The sequence below is a fragment of the Calliphora vicina genome, chromosome 3 (genome assembly GCF_958450345.1).
Source record: "Calliphora vicina chromosome 3, idCalVici1.1, whole genome shotgun sequence".
NCBI lineage: Eukaryota > Metazoa > Arthropoda > Insecta > Diptera > Calliphoridae > Calliphora > Calliphora vicina.
Genome location: NC_088782.1, coordinates 31,367,801 through 31,384,089, shown reverse-complemented (window position 1 = coordinate 31,384,089; position 16,289 = coordinate 31,367,801). Strand labels below are relative to the sequence as shown.

The following is a 16,289-nucleotide window of genomic DNA, read 5'->3' as shown; positions in this document are numbered from 1 at the left end:
CTGTCCGTCTGTCAGTCAGCCAGTCATTCAGTTTAGTACGAGTATTGGCAGAAATTTCTGTTTAAATGCCGTAATGAAGTCTGTTTATACCGTATAATGTTCTATGTTTACATTACGTGCTTTGGATTTTATTATTTTCATTTTCATTTCACTTTAAACTACATCTCTCGGCAGCGCTATTCTCAGCTCAACTTAGTTCATTTCAACCCAATTCAACTCTTTTTTTTTATTTAGTTTTGTTTTCTTATTTTATTTTTTTAGTTTTGTTTAATATACAAATATTTTGAAGGGGTTTCGTAGCTGAGCATTAGTACACGTTTATTCCGAGCACTACATGTGGAGGAGGTATTATGTGTTGCAGCAGACTTTTGCAACACTTATGAAATTGAAACGGAAAACAGCTAAAATTTTGGAATATTTGAGATTTCTTAAAAATTTATTTGGGAATTTTAAAGATTAAATTTAAATGGAAATTAACCCTTTTTTAAACGCTCAAAAACAATTACTGATTGAAATATTTGAAAAATTAACTTTAGAACAATTTATTTTAGATTTTAAAAAAGAAAAATATACACAATACGAATTATTTTGGCCGCAAGTTTATTAAAGAATTAATTTTCAGTTTTTTTACTTTAGAACATTATATTTTTGATTCCAAATAGATAAATTGGAAATTAAACAACTCAAACAAAAATAATTATTTTTTTATTTAGAACTTTGCAAATGACCATTTCCTGCACTTACGGCTGGCATTCGAATAAAAATTATTCAAATAATCGAGGAAAAAATATATTTTTTAATGGCATGAATAACTTTTTTTTTAATTTAGAAGTAGGCTTGAAATTTAAAAGTTTGGGCAATAAATTTAAATGTGTATGTATGAATACATACAGTTTATGTAGAAATTCAATCCAGAAATGAAATTTTTTTCTGTGTATACGACTTTTGAATGATCATCGAGCACACTACATAAAATAGTAAAATATCGTAGGAGATATTCGCATTTTAAAATAAAATTTTCAAAATTTTTACCCACCCTACTCCAGTTTTTTGATGACCGCGGTTCCAAATATTTCCCGATTTTCTCCACTTTTTTTATAGGATTAACAACACATGTATATATCAAATAAAGAAAGAATTGGTTAAAAATCATGACTGAGTCCAAAGTTACATACCAGTTTTGGAACCGCGGTCATCAAAAAAATTTTGAAAAATTTATTTTAAAATGCGATAATTGATAGCTACGACGAGGTTTTATGTAGTGTGCGAATATCTCCTAAGCTATAAAAGATAATTGTAGCTACGACGAGGTTTTATGTAGTGCTCGATGAGAAGATTCTATATATGTAAGTTTTTTGAACACAAACGAAGAAATAGGATCATTTTTAAAATTGAACATACCCGAGGTGTCCTACTTTAGTCACCCCTGGTCCCGCTTGTGGTTTCGTCATGAGGTCCAAATTCAAAACTTAAACTCGACAACACTACCTCTTTGCGCATGTGAAATTTCATTCAAATTGGACTAAGGGTTTAGAAGTTACAGATTTATTTCCATCTTTTTTTTTCTCATACCACTGTGAATCGTTGGAGTCAAATCTCTACCCACCGAGCCATTTCTTTAGGTTTGGAAACAAGAAATAGTCACTCGGGGCTGAATTTTTGCCATACATTCTGGATGCCCTCAACTATACTTTTGTACCATTGAAATTGATGGTGCTGAGTTCCCATAGTATTTATCAAGCTTAGCCTTGATTTTAGTGATGTTTTTTTTTTGCGCTAAAAATAATGCTTAAAAAGCACACGAAATATACTTTTCTCCATTTTTTCCTGCTCAACTGACAGATGCCTGTTGACAGAAGCAGTGTTGACCAGTTAGTTAAGTGGCGGTAAATTCAAAAAGTCACGCCTCGTATATTATTAATTTTGTATTTTTATTCATTGCTAACAAACGAATTATTAAATATGTTCTAGTTTATTTTATTAAATTATTCGAATAATATTTTTTAATCGTTATTCGTTTGAATAATCGCGAAAATTTTAAAATTCATCGATCACTCGAATAATTAAAGAAATAAAAATGCTTTTATTAGATTAAATTAAACCTCACACAATTGAAATTTTGACATCAAGGTCATTGAAGAATTCATTTTAATTGTTTTCGCTTCCAACCTAATCAAATACTTTTCTGAAATTTCAACTTATTCCGCCATATAAATCATAACATGAAGCTGCTGCATTCATTCCAAAATATTAAACAATTTATAAATGCTATAAAATTTGTTATTTTTGCTATTAATTTAACGATATGCTAATTCTGTTTATATTGATTAAATTGAGATGAGTTGGATTTTTATTTGACCCAAATTAATTATTTATGATTTATCATATACTCATTATAGACATAGGGTTTTTATAAGGTGGGGCCTACCAATCCTAATTTTTAATTTGTTCTATTTATGGATATATGTATGTAGGCATTAGGATGTCTTGATTTTTAAGGAGCCAAAAAATTATGTTGTTCCCAACTGTTAGCAGCCGATCGAGTTCCGAACTATTGATTGTCGGACAGTATTGATGTCGGATAGTATTCCCTAGGTACTAGTATATCCATTCGAGTAATGTCCATAATAGATTTTTTGCTCCCACCAAATACCGATAATTACCTTAGCGCAATAGATATTTGGTTTTGGTGTCGATTCGGCTGGTTGGCCGGACTTCACATACGATCTCTTATGCTTCGGGTTATTGTAATAGATCCATTTTGCATCGCAAGTAATGATTTTCTTTCATAGCGTTGAAGCATCATTCCGGACATGCAAAATCGTATTTCAAGGTCTCTCGGCTTCAATTCGTATGGATGAATGCTGCTGCTTGCAAACGTTTTGAGTAGATCCCAATTATTTTGCAAGCTCTTGTTGAGTTTTATTGAAAGGCCAGATTGTTTGCTGGCCTGGCCATTTGAATCGAACAAACCATTTCTCGCACGCTGAAACCAATGAAACATATTCACAATAAGCTTTGGTGAGCATTTGGTGGGCTTCATCTGTAATTTTTTTCAAATTAAAGAAGTAAAGCAAAACTTCCCGAATATGAAGCTTCTTTGCTACAAAAAAACTCCAAATGAGTCACCCTTTATCATTTTTGAATAAAACATCAAATTCTTACGATGTTGTCTTACATTTAGTAACTACTTTTCTACTAAACCAATTTTGAGGATATTCAAAATTTCGAAAAATGTTTTGAATGTTTCTCACAGACATATGGATATATCACGAGTAATGAAAGTTAATAATCCAAACTTTCATTTCAGTTGGAAATATTTTTTTTTTCACATTTTATTTATTGTATCTTCACAAAATAATGTGAACTATCAATAATTTGTTCAAATCTAAATATTAATTTTTATTTACGTCCCACCACAGTTGCACGAAAAATTATGTTTAATTTATAGATCCTATCATCAGCGCAGATCTGTTGGATTCCTTCTTCTTAGTCGGATGTAGCCATTACTTCTCATTAATGTTCGTGCAAGTGGGTTAGGGTCAACTTCTTCACCAGGAAGACACCTAGGTTCTTATGAATATTAATATTTCTCACATACCAGGGCGCTGCTGTTATCATTCTTAATATTTTATTTTGGAATCTTTGAATTTTTTCAATATTAGAAGCTGAGGCCGTGCCCCATAATTGAATTCCATAGCACCATATGGGTTTTATTATTGAGCTGTACAGCAAAAGTTTACAATCTAAACTCAATCTCGAGTTTTTACCAATTAGCCAGTAAATTTGTAGTATTTTTAACTTCATTTGAGTCAATTTCGTATCTATATGCTTTTTCCAGGTAAGACGTCGGTCTAGATGCATACCTAGATATTTAGCTTCAGTTTGTTGAGGTATTATATGATTATTCATTAGGATTTGATGGCACGATTCTCTACGCAATGTGAAAGTGAGATGTATACATTTTTGCTCGTTTACTTTTATGCTCCATTGTTTTAACCACCTTTCTATGTCGAGTATATGGTCTTGTAAAAGTACAGATGCTTCTTGGGGGTTTTCATGAATGGCTAGTATAGCTGTGTCATCAGCAAATGTTGATATGTGGGTTCGACTTTTAGTTGTCATATCACAAGTATATAGCAAATATATGAAGGGACCCAGTATACTTCCTTGGGGTAAGCCTGCTTCAATAGGCTGTGGTGAACTTATGAATACTCCCTCTTTAAGAACGAACTTTCGATGACTTAAATAACTTTCTAGAAGCTTATGTGTGTTTACTGGTAAATATTGTTTTATTTTAATCGATAATCCTTCATGTCATACTTTGTCGAAGGCTTGCGAAACGTCGATGAAGAGCGCAGAACAATATTTTTTTTCTGCAAATGTCTTGAATATGATATCTACCAGCCTGTGAGTTTGTTCTATGGTGCTATGTTTTTCTCGAAATCCGAATTGATGAGTTGGAATATAATCAAAATGATTCACTATCGGCTTCAACTTGTGCATTAAGAGTTATTCGAATAGCTTTGATATATTTGACAATAGGTTAATGGGTATATATGATTCTACTTTAGTGTGATCTTTTAACTAAAGAAACCTTCCATTCTGTTGGATAATATTCAAGGCGTAATATAGCATTACAAATAAATAGGATTATTCTTAATGCAATTTGGGGTAGCTCGAGGAGCATTTTGTTACTGATTTTATCAATACCAGGTGATTAATCTCTAAAATCTCAAAACTAAGTGGTTCAGCTGCAGTAATATGGGGTAAAGTAGGTGGTAAGTTGGAAATATTAATTTATATTGTATGTGCCATCCTAATGCGCATATACATATTTATATGTACATATTTAGTGCATTAAAAAGGTACAAACATGAAAATAAGTACGAGTTGTACGTATATTTTATAATACTGCAAATATTTCTACTTTTTTCCAAGACTTTTCACATCAACATCACTGAAGTAGAGAGCACAAAAACAATTTCACAACTACAACATCAACATAAAAATGGCCAAAACTTATTTTTTTTGTCCTTGTTGGCCAATATGTGGCTATTTGTACAAGAGAGAAATGTATGCATACGAGAAGGTAACAGTGAGAATGAAAATTTAGGCATGTCTATGTATCTTTATGAATACATATGTGTTCCTATGTAAATTCATGGGGTGTTAAAGGCAAAGAAGTTTTTTTTATAAAAAAAAAAAACTTTTAATCAAAAGTGAAAATTTGCACTGATCTAATAAAATATTTTAATTAAAAATTATAAATGGAAATTGTACTTGGAAATTAGAATAAACTTATGTCGTTTATGTTCCATAATTTATAAGCGTAATTTTTAATCAAATACATGGCGTATAAGTAATATTAATTTAAACTCTCTTATAAATTCAACACTCATACGCCACATATGTTAAGAATAAACATAAGCATTTCACATGCAAAATTCATATTATCAATTTAAGTTGTTTGCCAACTTAAATATGCAATCTCTGTATATATAGTTAAATATATGAAATTGGCTACCTCAGTGTAAGTAGCATATATTTATATATTTGTTTTGTATTTCCTTGCATTATGTATAAATATGTACCAGTACAAATTTCAGCATATTTGTTTTCTTGGCAATTCTCATCGTTATTTTTTTTTTTTTTGTTTCTTCACCCATTACTATATTATTCTGCAAAAAAAATAAAAGAACAAACAAACAAAACTGAAAACAACATCATGTTTATTAAAGTGTAATTGCAGGTTACAACTTTTAGTTGAGTTGATTTTACCATGATTTCTTTAACGGACTTCTTGTATTCTTGAGTTTGAATTTATATGAGTATAACGAATATTTTTGTTAACAAATAAAAAAAGTGTAAATGTGCCAAAATGTCATTAAATAAATTTATAGTTTTTGTTGATTGTATAATTCATGCAGTAAAAGTGCATTAATGTGCCAAGCCAGAAGAAACAATAAAATTTAAATGAGTTTTATTTAACGATCTATGTATTCAAGAATGCCAAAGGTTTTTCTTTGGTTTTTTTAATAATAATTTTTGAAAATTTCAAAATGTTATTTCAACTATATTTTGCTTGGTTCGTTTTAAAGAAAAGGGTAAAGCAAATACATAGATCGGAAACTCTCCTGTCAAAGACCTAACTCAGTTGTCAAAAACCTATGTCATGGGAATGTATTTGTAAAACAAAATTAACACTCCCTCGTATGTGTGATGATTTTGGAGAGTTTCCAAAAACTTAAAACTAAAAATGATTGGATGTATGACTTAAAAATGTTGAATTTTTTCAAATTTTTGGCTTTTATTTTAAAATAATATAAATTTATTCAAAGTATTGGCCATTGTTAACTATGACTTTTAACCATCTTTCTGGCAACATATGGATTCCGAGCCAAAAGAACTGCTCATCTTTTGAGGCAAAGAACGAATCAAGCCAATTTCGTATAATCTGTTCTAAGAATCTGAAGCGTATACCAGAGAGAGCGTTCTGTATCGATCGAAAAAAAGTATTCGGACGAGGCAAGGTCTGGATTATAAGGCGGGTGAGGGAGGCAACACTTCCCAACCACTTTATTTTAAACAGTTTTTTTAACAGGTATTGCAACATGTGGCCGAGCGTTATCGTAATGGAATATTACGGTTTCATGTCTGGCCGCACAGGTTCCATGTGATGATCTGACTAGATTTCAGCAGCTCATAATAGATAGGACCTTTTTGCTCTCTTACACTTCGGTTTATCGTAATGGATTCATTTTTCATCGCAAGTAATGATAATGATTTTCTTTAATATCGTTCAAACATCATTTCGGACATGCAAAATCGTCTTTCAAGGTCTCTCGACTTGATGAATCCCACTAATCGCAAATAGAAATTGCTGCTTGAGTAGCTCCCAATAATTTTGCAAGCTCTTGTTGAGTTTGACAACAATCGTGTCAAGATCAACACTTCTGAATCGAACAATCTATGTATCTCTCGCATCGATGGAACACATTCACCATAAGCTTTGGTGAGCAATCAGTTCGTATTAGCGGAACTTTTTTCAAATTAAAGAAGCACAAAATTCGAAAAGCTTTGTTCTATACGCTATAATGTCAAACTTTTTCAATTTCCACTTTTTGCAAGATGTTGATGTACAGTGGTTGTATCACCCACAGTAAAAATCTTAATAATTTTCTCTACTCATTCGCCAAAAAATACAGCTCAACTTTCATTGTAATGTATTAAAAAAAAAAAATTTTTTGCCTCCACTGAAAATTTTGAGTTGACTCTCTTTAGAAGAACCACTGCGATATAAGTTATTAATATCAAAAACAACTTTCAGATACGCTATCTATTGTAAATTCCACATTTTTATGTCATACACCCAATAGTACAAATATGCACCTCATTAATGAATATCTCATATGTACTACATGATTCCAAATCATAAAATACTATTTACACCTTATTCAAGACACACAAAATTGCAAGTTATATGAAACCTTGTTATTCATACCTGTCAACATGTGGGTTCTTAATTTAGACCAAATAAACATCATTACTATCCTCAACATCATCGTCATTGGCATCGTTTAATGGTTTTTAAGTTTATACACATTTTCAGTCTATTCACGAAAATCGCATTCGAGGAAACTGGTTAAAGGACAAGAACCCATCATAATTAACAGCACAATACACACAAGACAGACAGACAGACACATGCAGACATTTCCTAACCACTACATTTCCTCTGATTACCTTGCAACCACCCAATAAGAACTCCCCACACAACCACTCAGGCGATACAAGAATCTGCTCTTATTATTTTAATTTTTGTTTTTGTGCTAAACAAACAAAATTATTTAGAATAAACACACCAAATGAGAGCAGCACATACAAACAACAACAGAAACAAAGATAGATTAATAGATTTCATAGCTACGCGCCTACAATACAATAAAATGTGTTCAACAGCCATTCGCAGCACTCCAAGTCACCAAAAAATAAAAAAAGAAAGAAATACCCAAATATGTATATAACAGAGTTTAAGCCCCCACTACCCTGAAGCATTTCCCTCTTTCTATCATTTAGGTTAGATTGTGTTAGGTCATGTGTCGTTTTCATAAGCCTAATATCAAGGTGATTCTTTTCTATGTTGCTGCTTATTTTTCCTTTCCTCATTGTTCATTTATATGGCTATAGAGGTCCCAGCACAGCATATTGCTATGCTTTTGAAATTCATTCAAATACTACTGCATATGTTAGCATAAACTGCCCTTATAAACGTTATTCCCAGCAAGAGTAAAAACAAGAAAATTCAAATTTGTAGCAACAAAAAAAAAACAAATTAAAAATCAACAACAATAATAACAAACAAACATACTCAAATGAACGTATATTGTCTACGAAACGGTCACACGAGACGAGTTCAGTGTGTCAATTAAATTTTGTCGTATCGTATCTTATTTTTTGTAAGGATATTCTCTCATTTTTTATTTCTCTCTATATTTATATTCTCTCTATCTCTCCTCTCTACAAATGGTATATTTAAGGATTCGGCGTTAAGAATTTTATTTTCTACTCTACTCCTTCATGCTCTATTGAATTATAGTGCTGAATAAAGAGAACAATACACAAAGTGAGAGAGCACGAAACTTGGTTTTATTTAATTTAATAGTAGCATGTATTTTATAAGAAAATCTATTTTTCTACTCAGATTATAAACGCTATTTATGAACCAAGCGTCGTATATTTTGTGCAAAGTTTTTGCAACATTACAGGATAATAACAACTTTTAGAGCTTTGGTCGAAAATGTTATTATGTCATATGCTTATGTATGCAAGTGTTTTCAATATTTCAACAGAACTGTAAAATATTATAATGCCTAAAATTATTATTCTGTCTGCGAAAACTTTATATTTTATAACATTTATATTATTACTAGTTGACCGCTCCGGCTTCGCCCGGTAGCAATTACTAATGTTAGTTCGTCAAGTTTGTCCAACCCTGCCTGTTCTTATTTATTTGCAAATAAAATATCAAAATTTGTACTTCTTTTTTATTACAGTTGACTGGACTCAAAAAAGCGGATTTTAGCCGTATTTTTTTTTTAATTTTTTTTTTACTTTACAAACAATCTCCTGAAAATTTCTAATCGAATAAAAAAAAATCATCCAAATCGCTCCAGCCGTTCTCACGTGATGCCATTACGTACATAGACAATTTCATTTTTATATATGTATATAGATTATACCCTTTACCAGAAGTGGTAAGGTTATATACTACATATAAGTTTGTCATTCCGTTTGTAATAAATTTGTAATTTGTAATTTCTACATTTTTCATTTGCGACCCCACAAAGTATATATATTCTGAATCGTTATAGATAGCGGAGTCGATATAGCCATGTCCGTCTGTCCGTCTGTGTGTTGAAATCAACTTTCTGAAGCCCCCAAAGAACTTACATACACGAATGATACATCAATATCTCCGAAATTCTTCCGGCTCGGTTGCTATTTAAAATCGAGAAAATCGGTCCACAAATGGCTGAGAATAAGGACAACCTCGATTTTTGACCTATTTTTGACCCATATCTGGATTACTAAATCATTATTATAGACAATATGGATATCAAATGATAGATATTTCAAAGAACTGTGCAACGACGTATATAAGACCATAGTAAGTTGGACCTACAATGGGTCAAAATCGGAAAAAAAAATTTTTAAACCGAATTTTTTTTTTTCATGTTAAAAAAAAATTAAATACTAAAAAAAAAAAATTTTTTTAAAATTAAAAAAAAAATTTAAAGAACAATTTCGAAAAAACAACTGGAAAAAAAATTTAAATTTTGTTTACCTAAAAATATTTAAAATTTTTATTTTAAAGTATAATTTGGTGAAGGATATATAAGATTCGGCACGGCTCTCTTACTTGTTTTTCTTATTCTTGTTGTTTGCATTAATTATGCGATCAAATGTTCTTGGTGCTATTTTAAGTGGAAGATTCGTATAAACGCAGACGTGAAATTTATTGTTAAAAAAGTTGCCAAAAATAAAATATCAATATTAGTTTTTTTTTCAACCAAAGGTATGTTTCTATTAGTAACATCTCAATTTACTGCAACTTTTTCTATTTGAATCAATAAATTTCATCACTTTTAAAGATGCCCTAGGGAACTTTTTTGTCCGATCAAGAAAAGATTCAAATTAAATTCTTTCACGACCAAGGATGTTCCAATAGAGAAATTGGATGTAAAATCGATCGTTCGGAAAGTGTGGTGCGAAATTTCTTGAAGGTCAAAATTATTTAGTTCGCAAACCTAAAAAGGGAAATATAAAACTAACAAGAAGACAACTTAATCTAATAAAACAAAAAACAACCTGCAACAAATTGAATTCCACACAAATAAAGAATAAATTGAATCTTCCAGTGACTTCCAAAAACGTTGCACACATTTTACGAAACGATGAAAACACCATAAAGAAAATCGTCTAAAATTCACAAGGAAATATATGAAATGGACAGATGAGTGGAAAAAAATAATTTTCTTTGACGAAAAAAAATTTAATTTAGACGGTCCTGACTCATACTCATGCTATTGGCACGATTTGAGATCAAACGATGTTCGGATGTCGGTGGTGGCAGTGTTATGGCTTGGGCAGCGTTTTCTGCAGTTGGCAAGTCGAAAATATGTTTTGTTCCGACAAAAATTAATAGTGCGATTTATAACGAACTGTTGGAAGATGCTCTTCTTCCATTTATGGATGAAAAAATGGATGAAGATTGTATATTCCAACAAGATAATGCTGCAATCCATGTTTCTAAGCAATCGAAATCTTGGTTTAATGAACATAGCATTCCTCTGTTGGACTGGCCGGCTTGTAGTCCGGACTTAAACCCAATGGAGAACTTGTGGGGATATATGGCCCGTAAAGTTTATGCAAATAATGCCCAGAATGAAAGCATGACTGTGACAGAGCTGAAACTAAAAATTAAACAAGTCTAGGAGGAAATTCATAACAAAGGATCATCCACACATTATTAATAATGCTACAGTGGCCCATAAATTAAAGTGCGTTCATAGGAAAATACCCTTAAAAATGGCTGTTAATCTCGAAAATTAAGTAAAAAAAAATAAATAAAGTACAAAATATGTTTTAACCCGAATAAATTTTTTTTCAGGAAAACATTTTTTTTCACCAACAAATATTTTCAATCTTTATTTTAAAGAAAAATTTGGTGAAGGGTATATAAGTTTCGGCACAGCTGAATATAGCTATCTTTCTTATTGTGTCTAAGGTTGTTCTTTTAATTCATTGTTTAGGGAAATTTTTATGTCGTTATGTGTTTGTCCAGAAATTTTTGCAATATTAATTAAATATAAAATGTTTAAATATTGAAATTCAGAGTAGATTAGGTAACCTAACCTTGTCATATCCATTGTCGAAAAACAAGTTCACTTAGAGATCATAAGGGCATTTTAGAAAAATCTGTGAAATCGTAAAATTTTGTGAAGGATATCTAAGATTCGGCACACCCGAATATAGCTCAAATAACTTCAGACATTTTTGCAATATTAATTAATTACTCAAATTCAGAGTAGATTAGGTAACCTAACCTTGTCAGATCCATTGCCGAAAAATAAGTTCACTTAGAGATCATAAGGGCAATTTAGAGAACACAAGAACCTTCTCTATCTCTCAAATTTTTACGGTAGTACCAACTGTGAGTTAGCGTGGGTACCGATTTGAAATTGGCGGATTTCGAGGACATGATGCCGGCAGGACGAATCTTCTTATGGAATTCCGTCATGAGCAAATAAGGCTAGTTGTTTCCCTTATTACAGGACACTGTATAATTGGGACACATGCTAGAAGACTAGGCCTACAGTACAACGACTACTATAGAAACTGTCATAATGAAGAAGAGAGAGATACTGTGTCTCATCTATTCTGCCAATGCCCATTCATTCATTCATTCATCAGAGAATCTGGTTGGTTCACCTCGGAGACAACGGACATATTATATATACCCTGCTGTTTACCCCTTGGGTAGCATAATGAGATCAGTTTTGAATGGACCCAATTGAGCTGCTTGACGAGTGCCTGCCCATGGAATCTAACCTGACATTTTTCATTAACTTCTGGATAAGAACTATTTTATACATGTTTATCAGGTTTGCCACATAATTCCATTCCGATCGAAAGTGGAATTAATTCCGTATTTCGTGTCTTCAGCAAAAGTAAAACGAAAATTTCTATCGGAGTGAAACCACTTTCTGTTTTCAAAGTGGAATTGATATTTCTTTGTAATTATTTGTTTTTATAAAATATTTTATCAATTTCTGTACCAAAAACTTCACTTTTGTTAAAATGTATATAAAAAACGCTGTCAAATTAAAATCAGAAATACAGAATTATTAAATAGTTTTGGAATTACACGGAATCTAAAGAACATAAAACGAAATCGATCGGAATAAAAACTACGGAATTGAAATTATACCGAAAAAAATCTGTAACACTTTTTTATTGAAATTTTTATATATTTCACGTAGTAAAAGTGTAAATGATTTACAACTTTTAATCAAAATTAGCCAGAAAATAATAAAGTATAATTAAAAATTTTAATTTTTTACTAAATTCTAAAATCTGGTACATAGATTTATTTAAAATAAAAGAAAATTATCTGTAGAAACAACTATCGGCAATTAGAAATAAAATTTAGAATAAAAATTTTAAACATAATCTCTCAAAAACTAGTTTATTTACTTCTATTTTGCGGCAGTTACAGTGAATTAGCTTTTCATTCCAAGATTTTAATAATCAAGTTATATTCATTTACATTTGTTAGGTCCATGCTAATAATAATATGAATTCAATACTTGTGAATTCTTCAAATAATTGCTATAAAAAATTACACATTCACAATAACAATATGTGTCTTGGTATAGAGTTTGGCCAATATAAAAACCTATTCAAAAATATTTCGAAATAAGTACATATTAAACCACCCTTAGCAAGAAATTCTTCGAATAACAAATGTTTGTTTTTCACTACTACAAAAAATTAGATAATTTACCCTTATTTCTTATGAAAAATATCAAATACACAAACCATACAAATGCAAATAAAATTCGAAATAAAAATTGAGTGGTTACCACTAAATTTAGTTTTCATGGAATTTTTGTTTAATTTTTGGGCTATCGTTTTGTAAAACGAAGAGATTTATATTAAAAAAATGTCAATTTAAAAAATTTAAGTTTTCAAGACAGCAAAAAAACTGTTTAATTCAAGAAATATTGTGTTATAAATATCCTCACTAATTAGTAATTTTATATAACCCATTAACCGCCAAAATAAATGCAGCAGCGATAATTAACAAAAAAGTTATTTTTTTTATTCATTGTATACATAATTAATATAAAAGTATGAAAAAATAAATGGGAGGAGTGGGATGGGTGTACTCAACTGAGTACAGCGGCGGAATACAGGTGGGAAATTTCAAAATATTTTTGTTTAATGCATAATGTTTTTAAACATTTCTTGCATGACATAAAATACATCTTAATAGTTTTTCCAACTTTTTGGGTTAGTAACCTATACCCTAGGAACAATGAAGAGGAAATTCGAGCTTTATTTTCGCGTTTTGGCGTAAATGGTACCTTGTAATGAATCGTCGGAATAAAATTTGATCCATGCTATCGCTGCATAGAGTCAACATAAAAACGCCAAGCGTATGTAATGGCCATATCTTTTACATAGGTAAGCAATGCCCCCACCTTCCACACCACGAATGGCAATTCTGTAGAGTGAAATGGACTGGTACAGTTCATCTATTCCTCCCATATATTAGTTATAAGACTGAAGCACCCTTTGACATAAATTGTTTGTCTTGGTTTAGAAGGCCACCGTTTTACAGCTCCTAATAGCTCAATTGTGTCATAGTTTGTTGCCATTGTAAAGACGCTATTGCATTTCCATTTTATCAAAATAATTTCATTTCGTTTGTCAAATCTATAGTCATATGAGGCCCACTCTTTTTTATTCATTTCTTTCGCAAATCTTATTGGAAACTTGTTTGATATCGACCAAGATAATACAACTAGTAAAAAGTTATCTCCTTTTTCTCAAGTAATTTTTTTACTACTTTTGACCCTAGGGGATCAATGAAATTTGCTTCCGATTTTCTACAATATAAATCATAAGTGTAGCAATATCCGTTTTTGACATTGAATTTAACGCAATTTCCATGCCAATATCTTTATCATAAGACCAGTATAAATCCTCTCTGGGTTATTTGTTATATCAAATCAATATCAGTACAACCATACATTTTTTAAGTCGAGTCTAAACACCTTAATGTTGCCTGTCACATCTCTCGCTAAGTTGTCAGCTATCATGTTCCCATCACCAACTTCTTCTTCATCTGTTAATTGATTGCGAAATCATAGAAAGAATCACTGGCACTATCTTCCAATATTGCTTTTACATTTCTGTGAACATAACAGTGTTGGTAAAATTTGTATATGGATTCCGCCACTGTACTCAATTGAGTACAGTTATATTTAAAATAGGATAACTTTGTAAAAGTAAATGATAGACAATTTATTTTTACACATTTTATATATAGAAATGTTTTCTTTTAGCAAATAAAATAAAAAATAAATTAGCAACACAGTAAAAGCTAAAAAAAAAGGAAAATCTGTTCTTATCTCGCCACACCAATTTTCTATAAGTTTAAGAGTCTATTTTTTGACAGCTGATACGTATTAAGTCAGATTTTTTTTATTATTTTAGCGGAAACAGGTTCTTTTTAAGCTAAAAACGTGAAAAAATCACAAAAACTATTAAAATTTTAAAAATATCGCTTAATATTTAACTGTACTCAATTGAGTACAGCGGCGCCAAATGGGTTAAAAAAACTAAATTTTTTTCAAGTTTTCGAAAAAAAAAATTAGAGTTGGCATATTTTGTTCAAATGAAAATCTAAAACTTAAAACATGTACTGCTTGATAAAGATGCCCAAATTACAGAAACGGAACAACATGTCGCAAATCAGAAAAGTTAGTTTACAAAAGAGCAAAAATACTGTTTAAAACAATCTACCCATAAATAGTACTAATAAACAACATTTTTTTTAGATTAGCTTATTTTTTCTACAATTCTAACCTAACTAAAAAAGTCGATTTTAAATGGAATATTTGGTAAACATATTTTTTTAAACGTAAGAAATGTGAAATTTTGTTGATTTTGGATTTATTCTATTTCCAAAACAAGAGACAAAATATTTTTTTAATAAAATATATCTTTATTTATTAAAAATAAAATTGTATATACATAGTCACTTTTAAACCTAAAATTAGTACATGTTTACCATTAAAATTACATAAAATATTATGATTATTATTAATTGCACTCTCAATCCTCGTCATTATCGTCACTTTCTACTGCATCATTGGAAGTTTTATGTTTTTCCATAATTAATTCTCTTTGCAAGCGTCTCTCCTGAACCCGTACGCATTTAGGGCAAATCATATTTTTACGTGTCATACAAACACGATGATATATCGAATTACATTTATCACATATAATACAGCCATCATCGAATGGAAATATCACCTCGTTATTACTGCAAATCTCACAGATATACGCCTTGGCAGTACACATCGAACAATTGCGTATGTGTTTGTCGAAACAGTTAAAAACTTTATGTAAAATTTCAGCCAGTGCGCCATTTTCAGTCTGTTCCAAATCATTAATCGAATAAAATTCATTAGATTGTATAAGATGGCGACGGAAACCTTAAGGAATATAAAAGGCAATTCGAAATGAAATATATTTTGTTTAAAATATTTATGTTTGGAATTGTGTAAGCTTGTTTTGCAATTTAATTTTTTAGCCATACATTTGAGATCACTTTGTTTACAATATTTTTTTAATTTTAAGTTAATTTTATTACATTTTAATGTATTACTTTTGGTATTTGAAATTTTACTAATTGTTGAACTATTGAAATTTGATTAATCGAACTTTAAACTTGTATTTCTATTTATTATTTCTATATTATTCACTTATTTTTTTTACCCAAATTTCTTTACAAAAATCTACTTATAGATCCCAATAACAACTGACAGATCAGATATACATAGTTTCTAATTTATTAATAAAATATTCAATTCCTCAAAAGAAAATACAATTTTCCAGAAAAAATAAGTTACCTAACAAGTAAGAAGATATATTCGGCACAGCCGAATTTTGAATACCTTCACCAAAATATACTGTAAGATTGAAAACAATTT

General features: G+C 30.4%; 1 protein-coding gene across 3 annotated transcripts in view; it reads right to left on the bottom strand.

Annotated features, from left to right (window-relative positions):
- DEF8 (differentially expressed in FDCP 8 homolog) overlaps nucleotides 1-16,289 on the bottom strand; it is a 48,739-nt gene that overhangs the window by 30,265 nt on the left and 2,185 nt on the right. For 2 of the 3 annotated variants that reach the window (XM_065505588.1, XM_065505589.1), the window contains one exon: nucleotides 15,278-15,791. The exons of the other annotated variant lie outside the window; for it this stretch is intronic. In XM_065505588.1, the coding sequence (XP_065361660.1) occupies nucleotides 15,409-15,791 (383 nt within the window). In that variant the 3' untranslated portion in view covers nucleotides 15,278-15,408. Of the gene's footprint in view, nucleotides 1-15,277; nucleotides 15,792-16,289 lie in introns of those variants that run through there. 3 annotated transcript variants of the gene reach the window in all.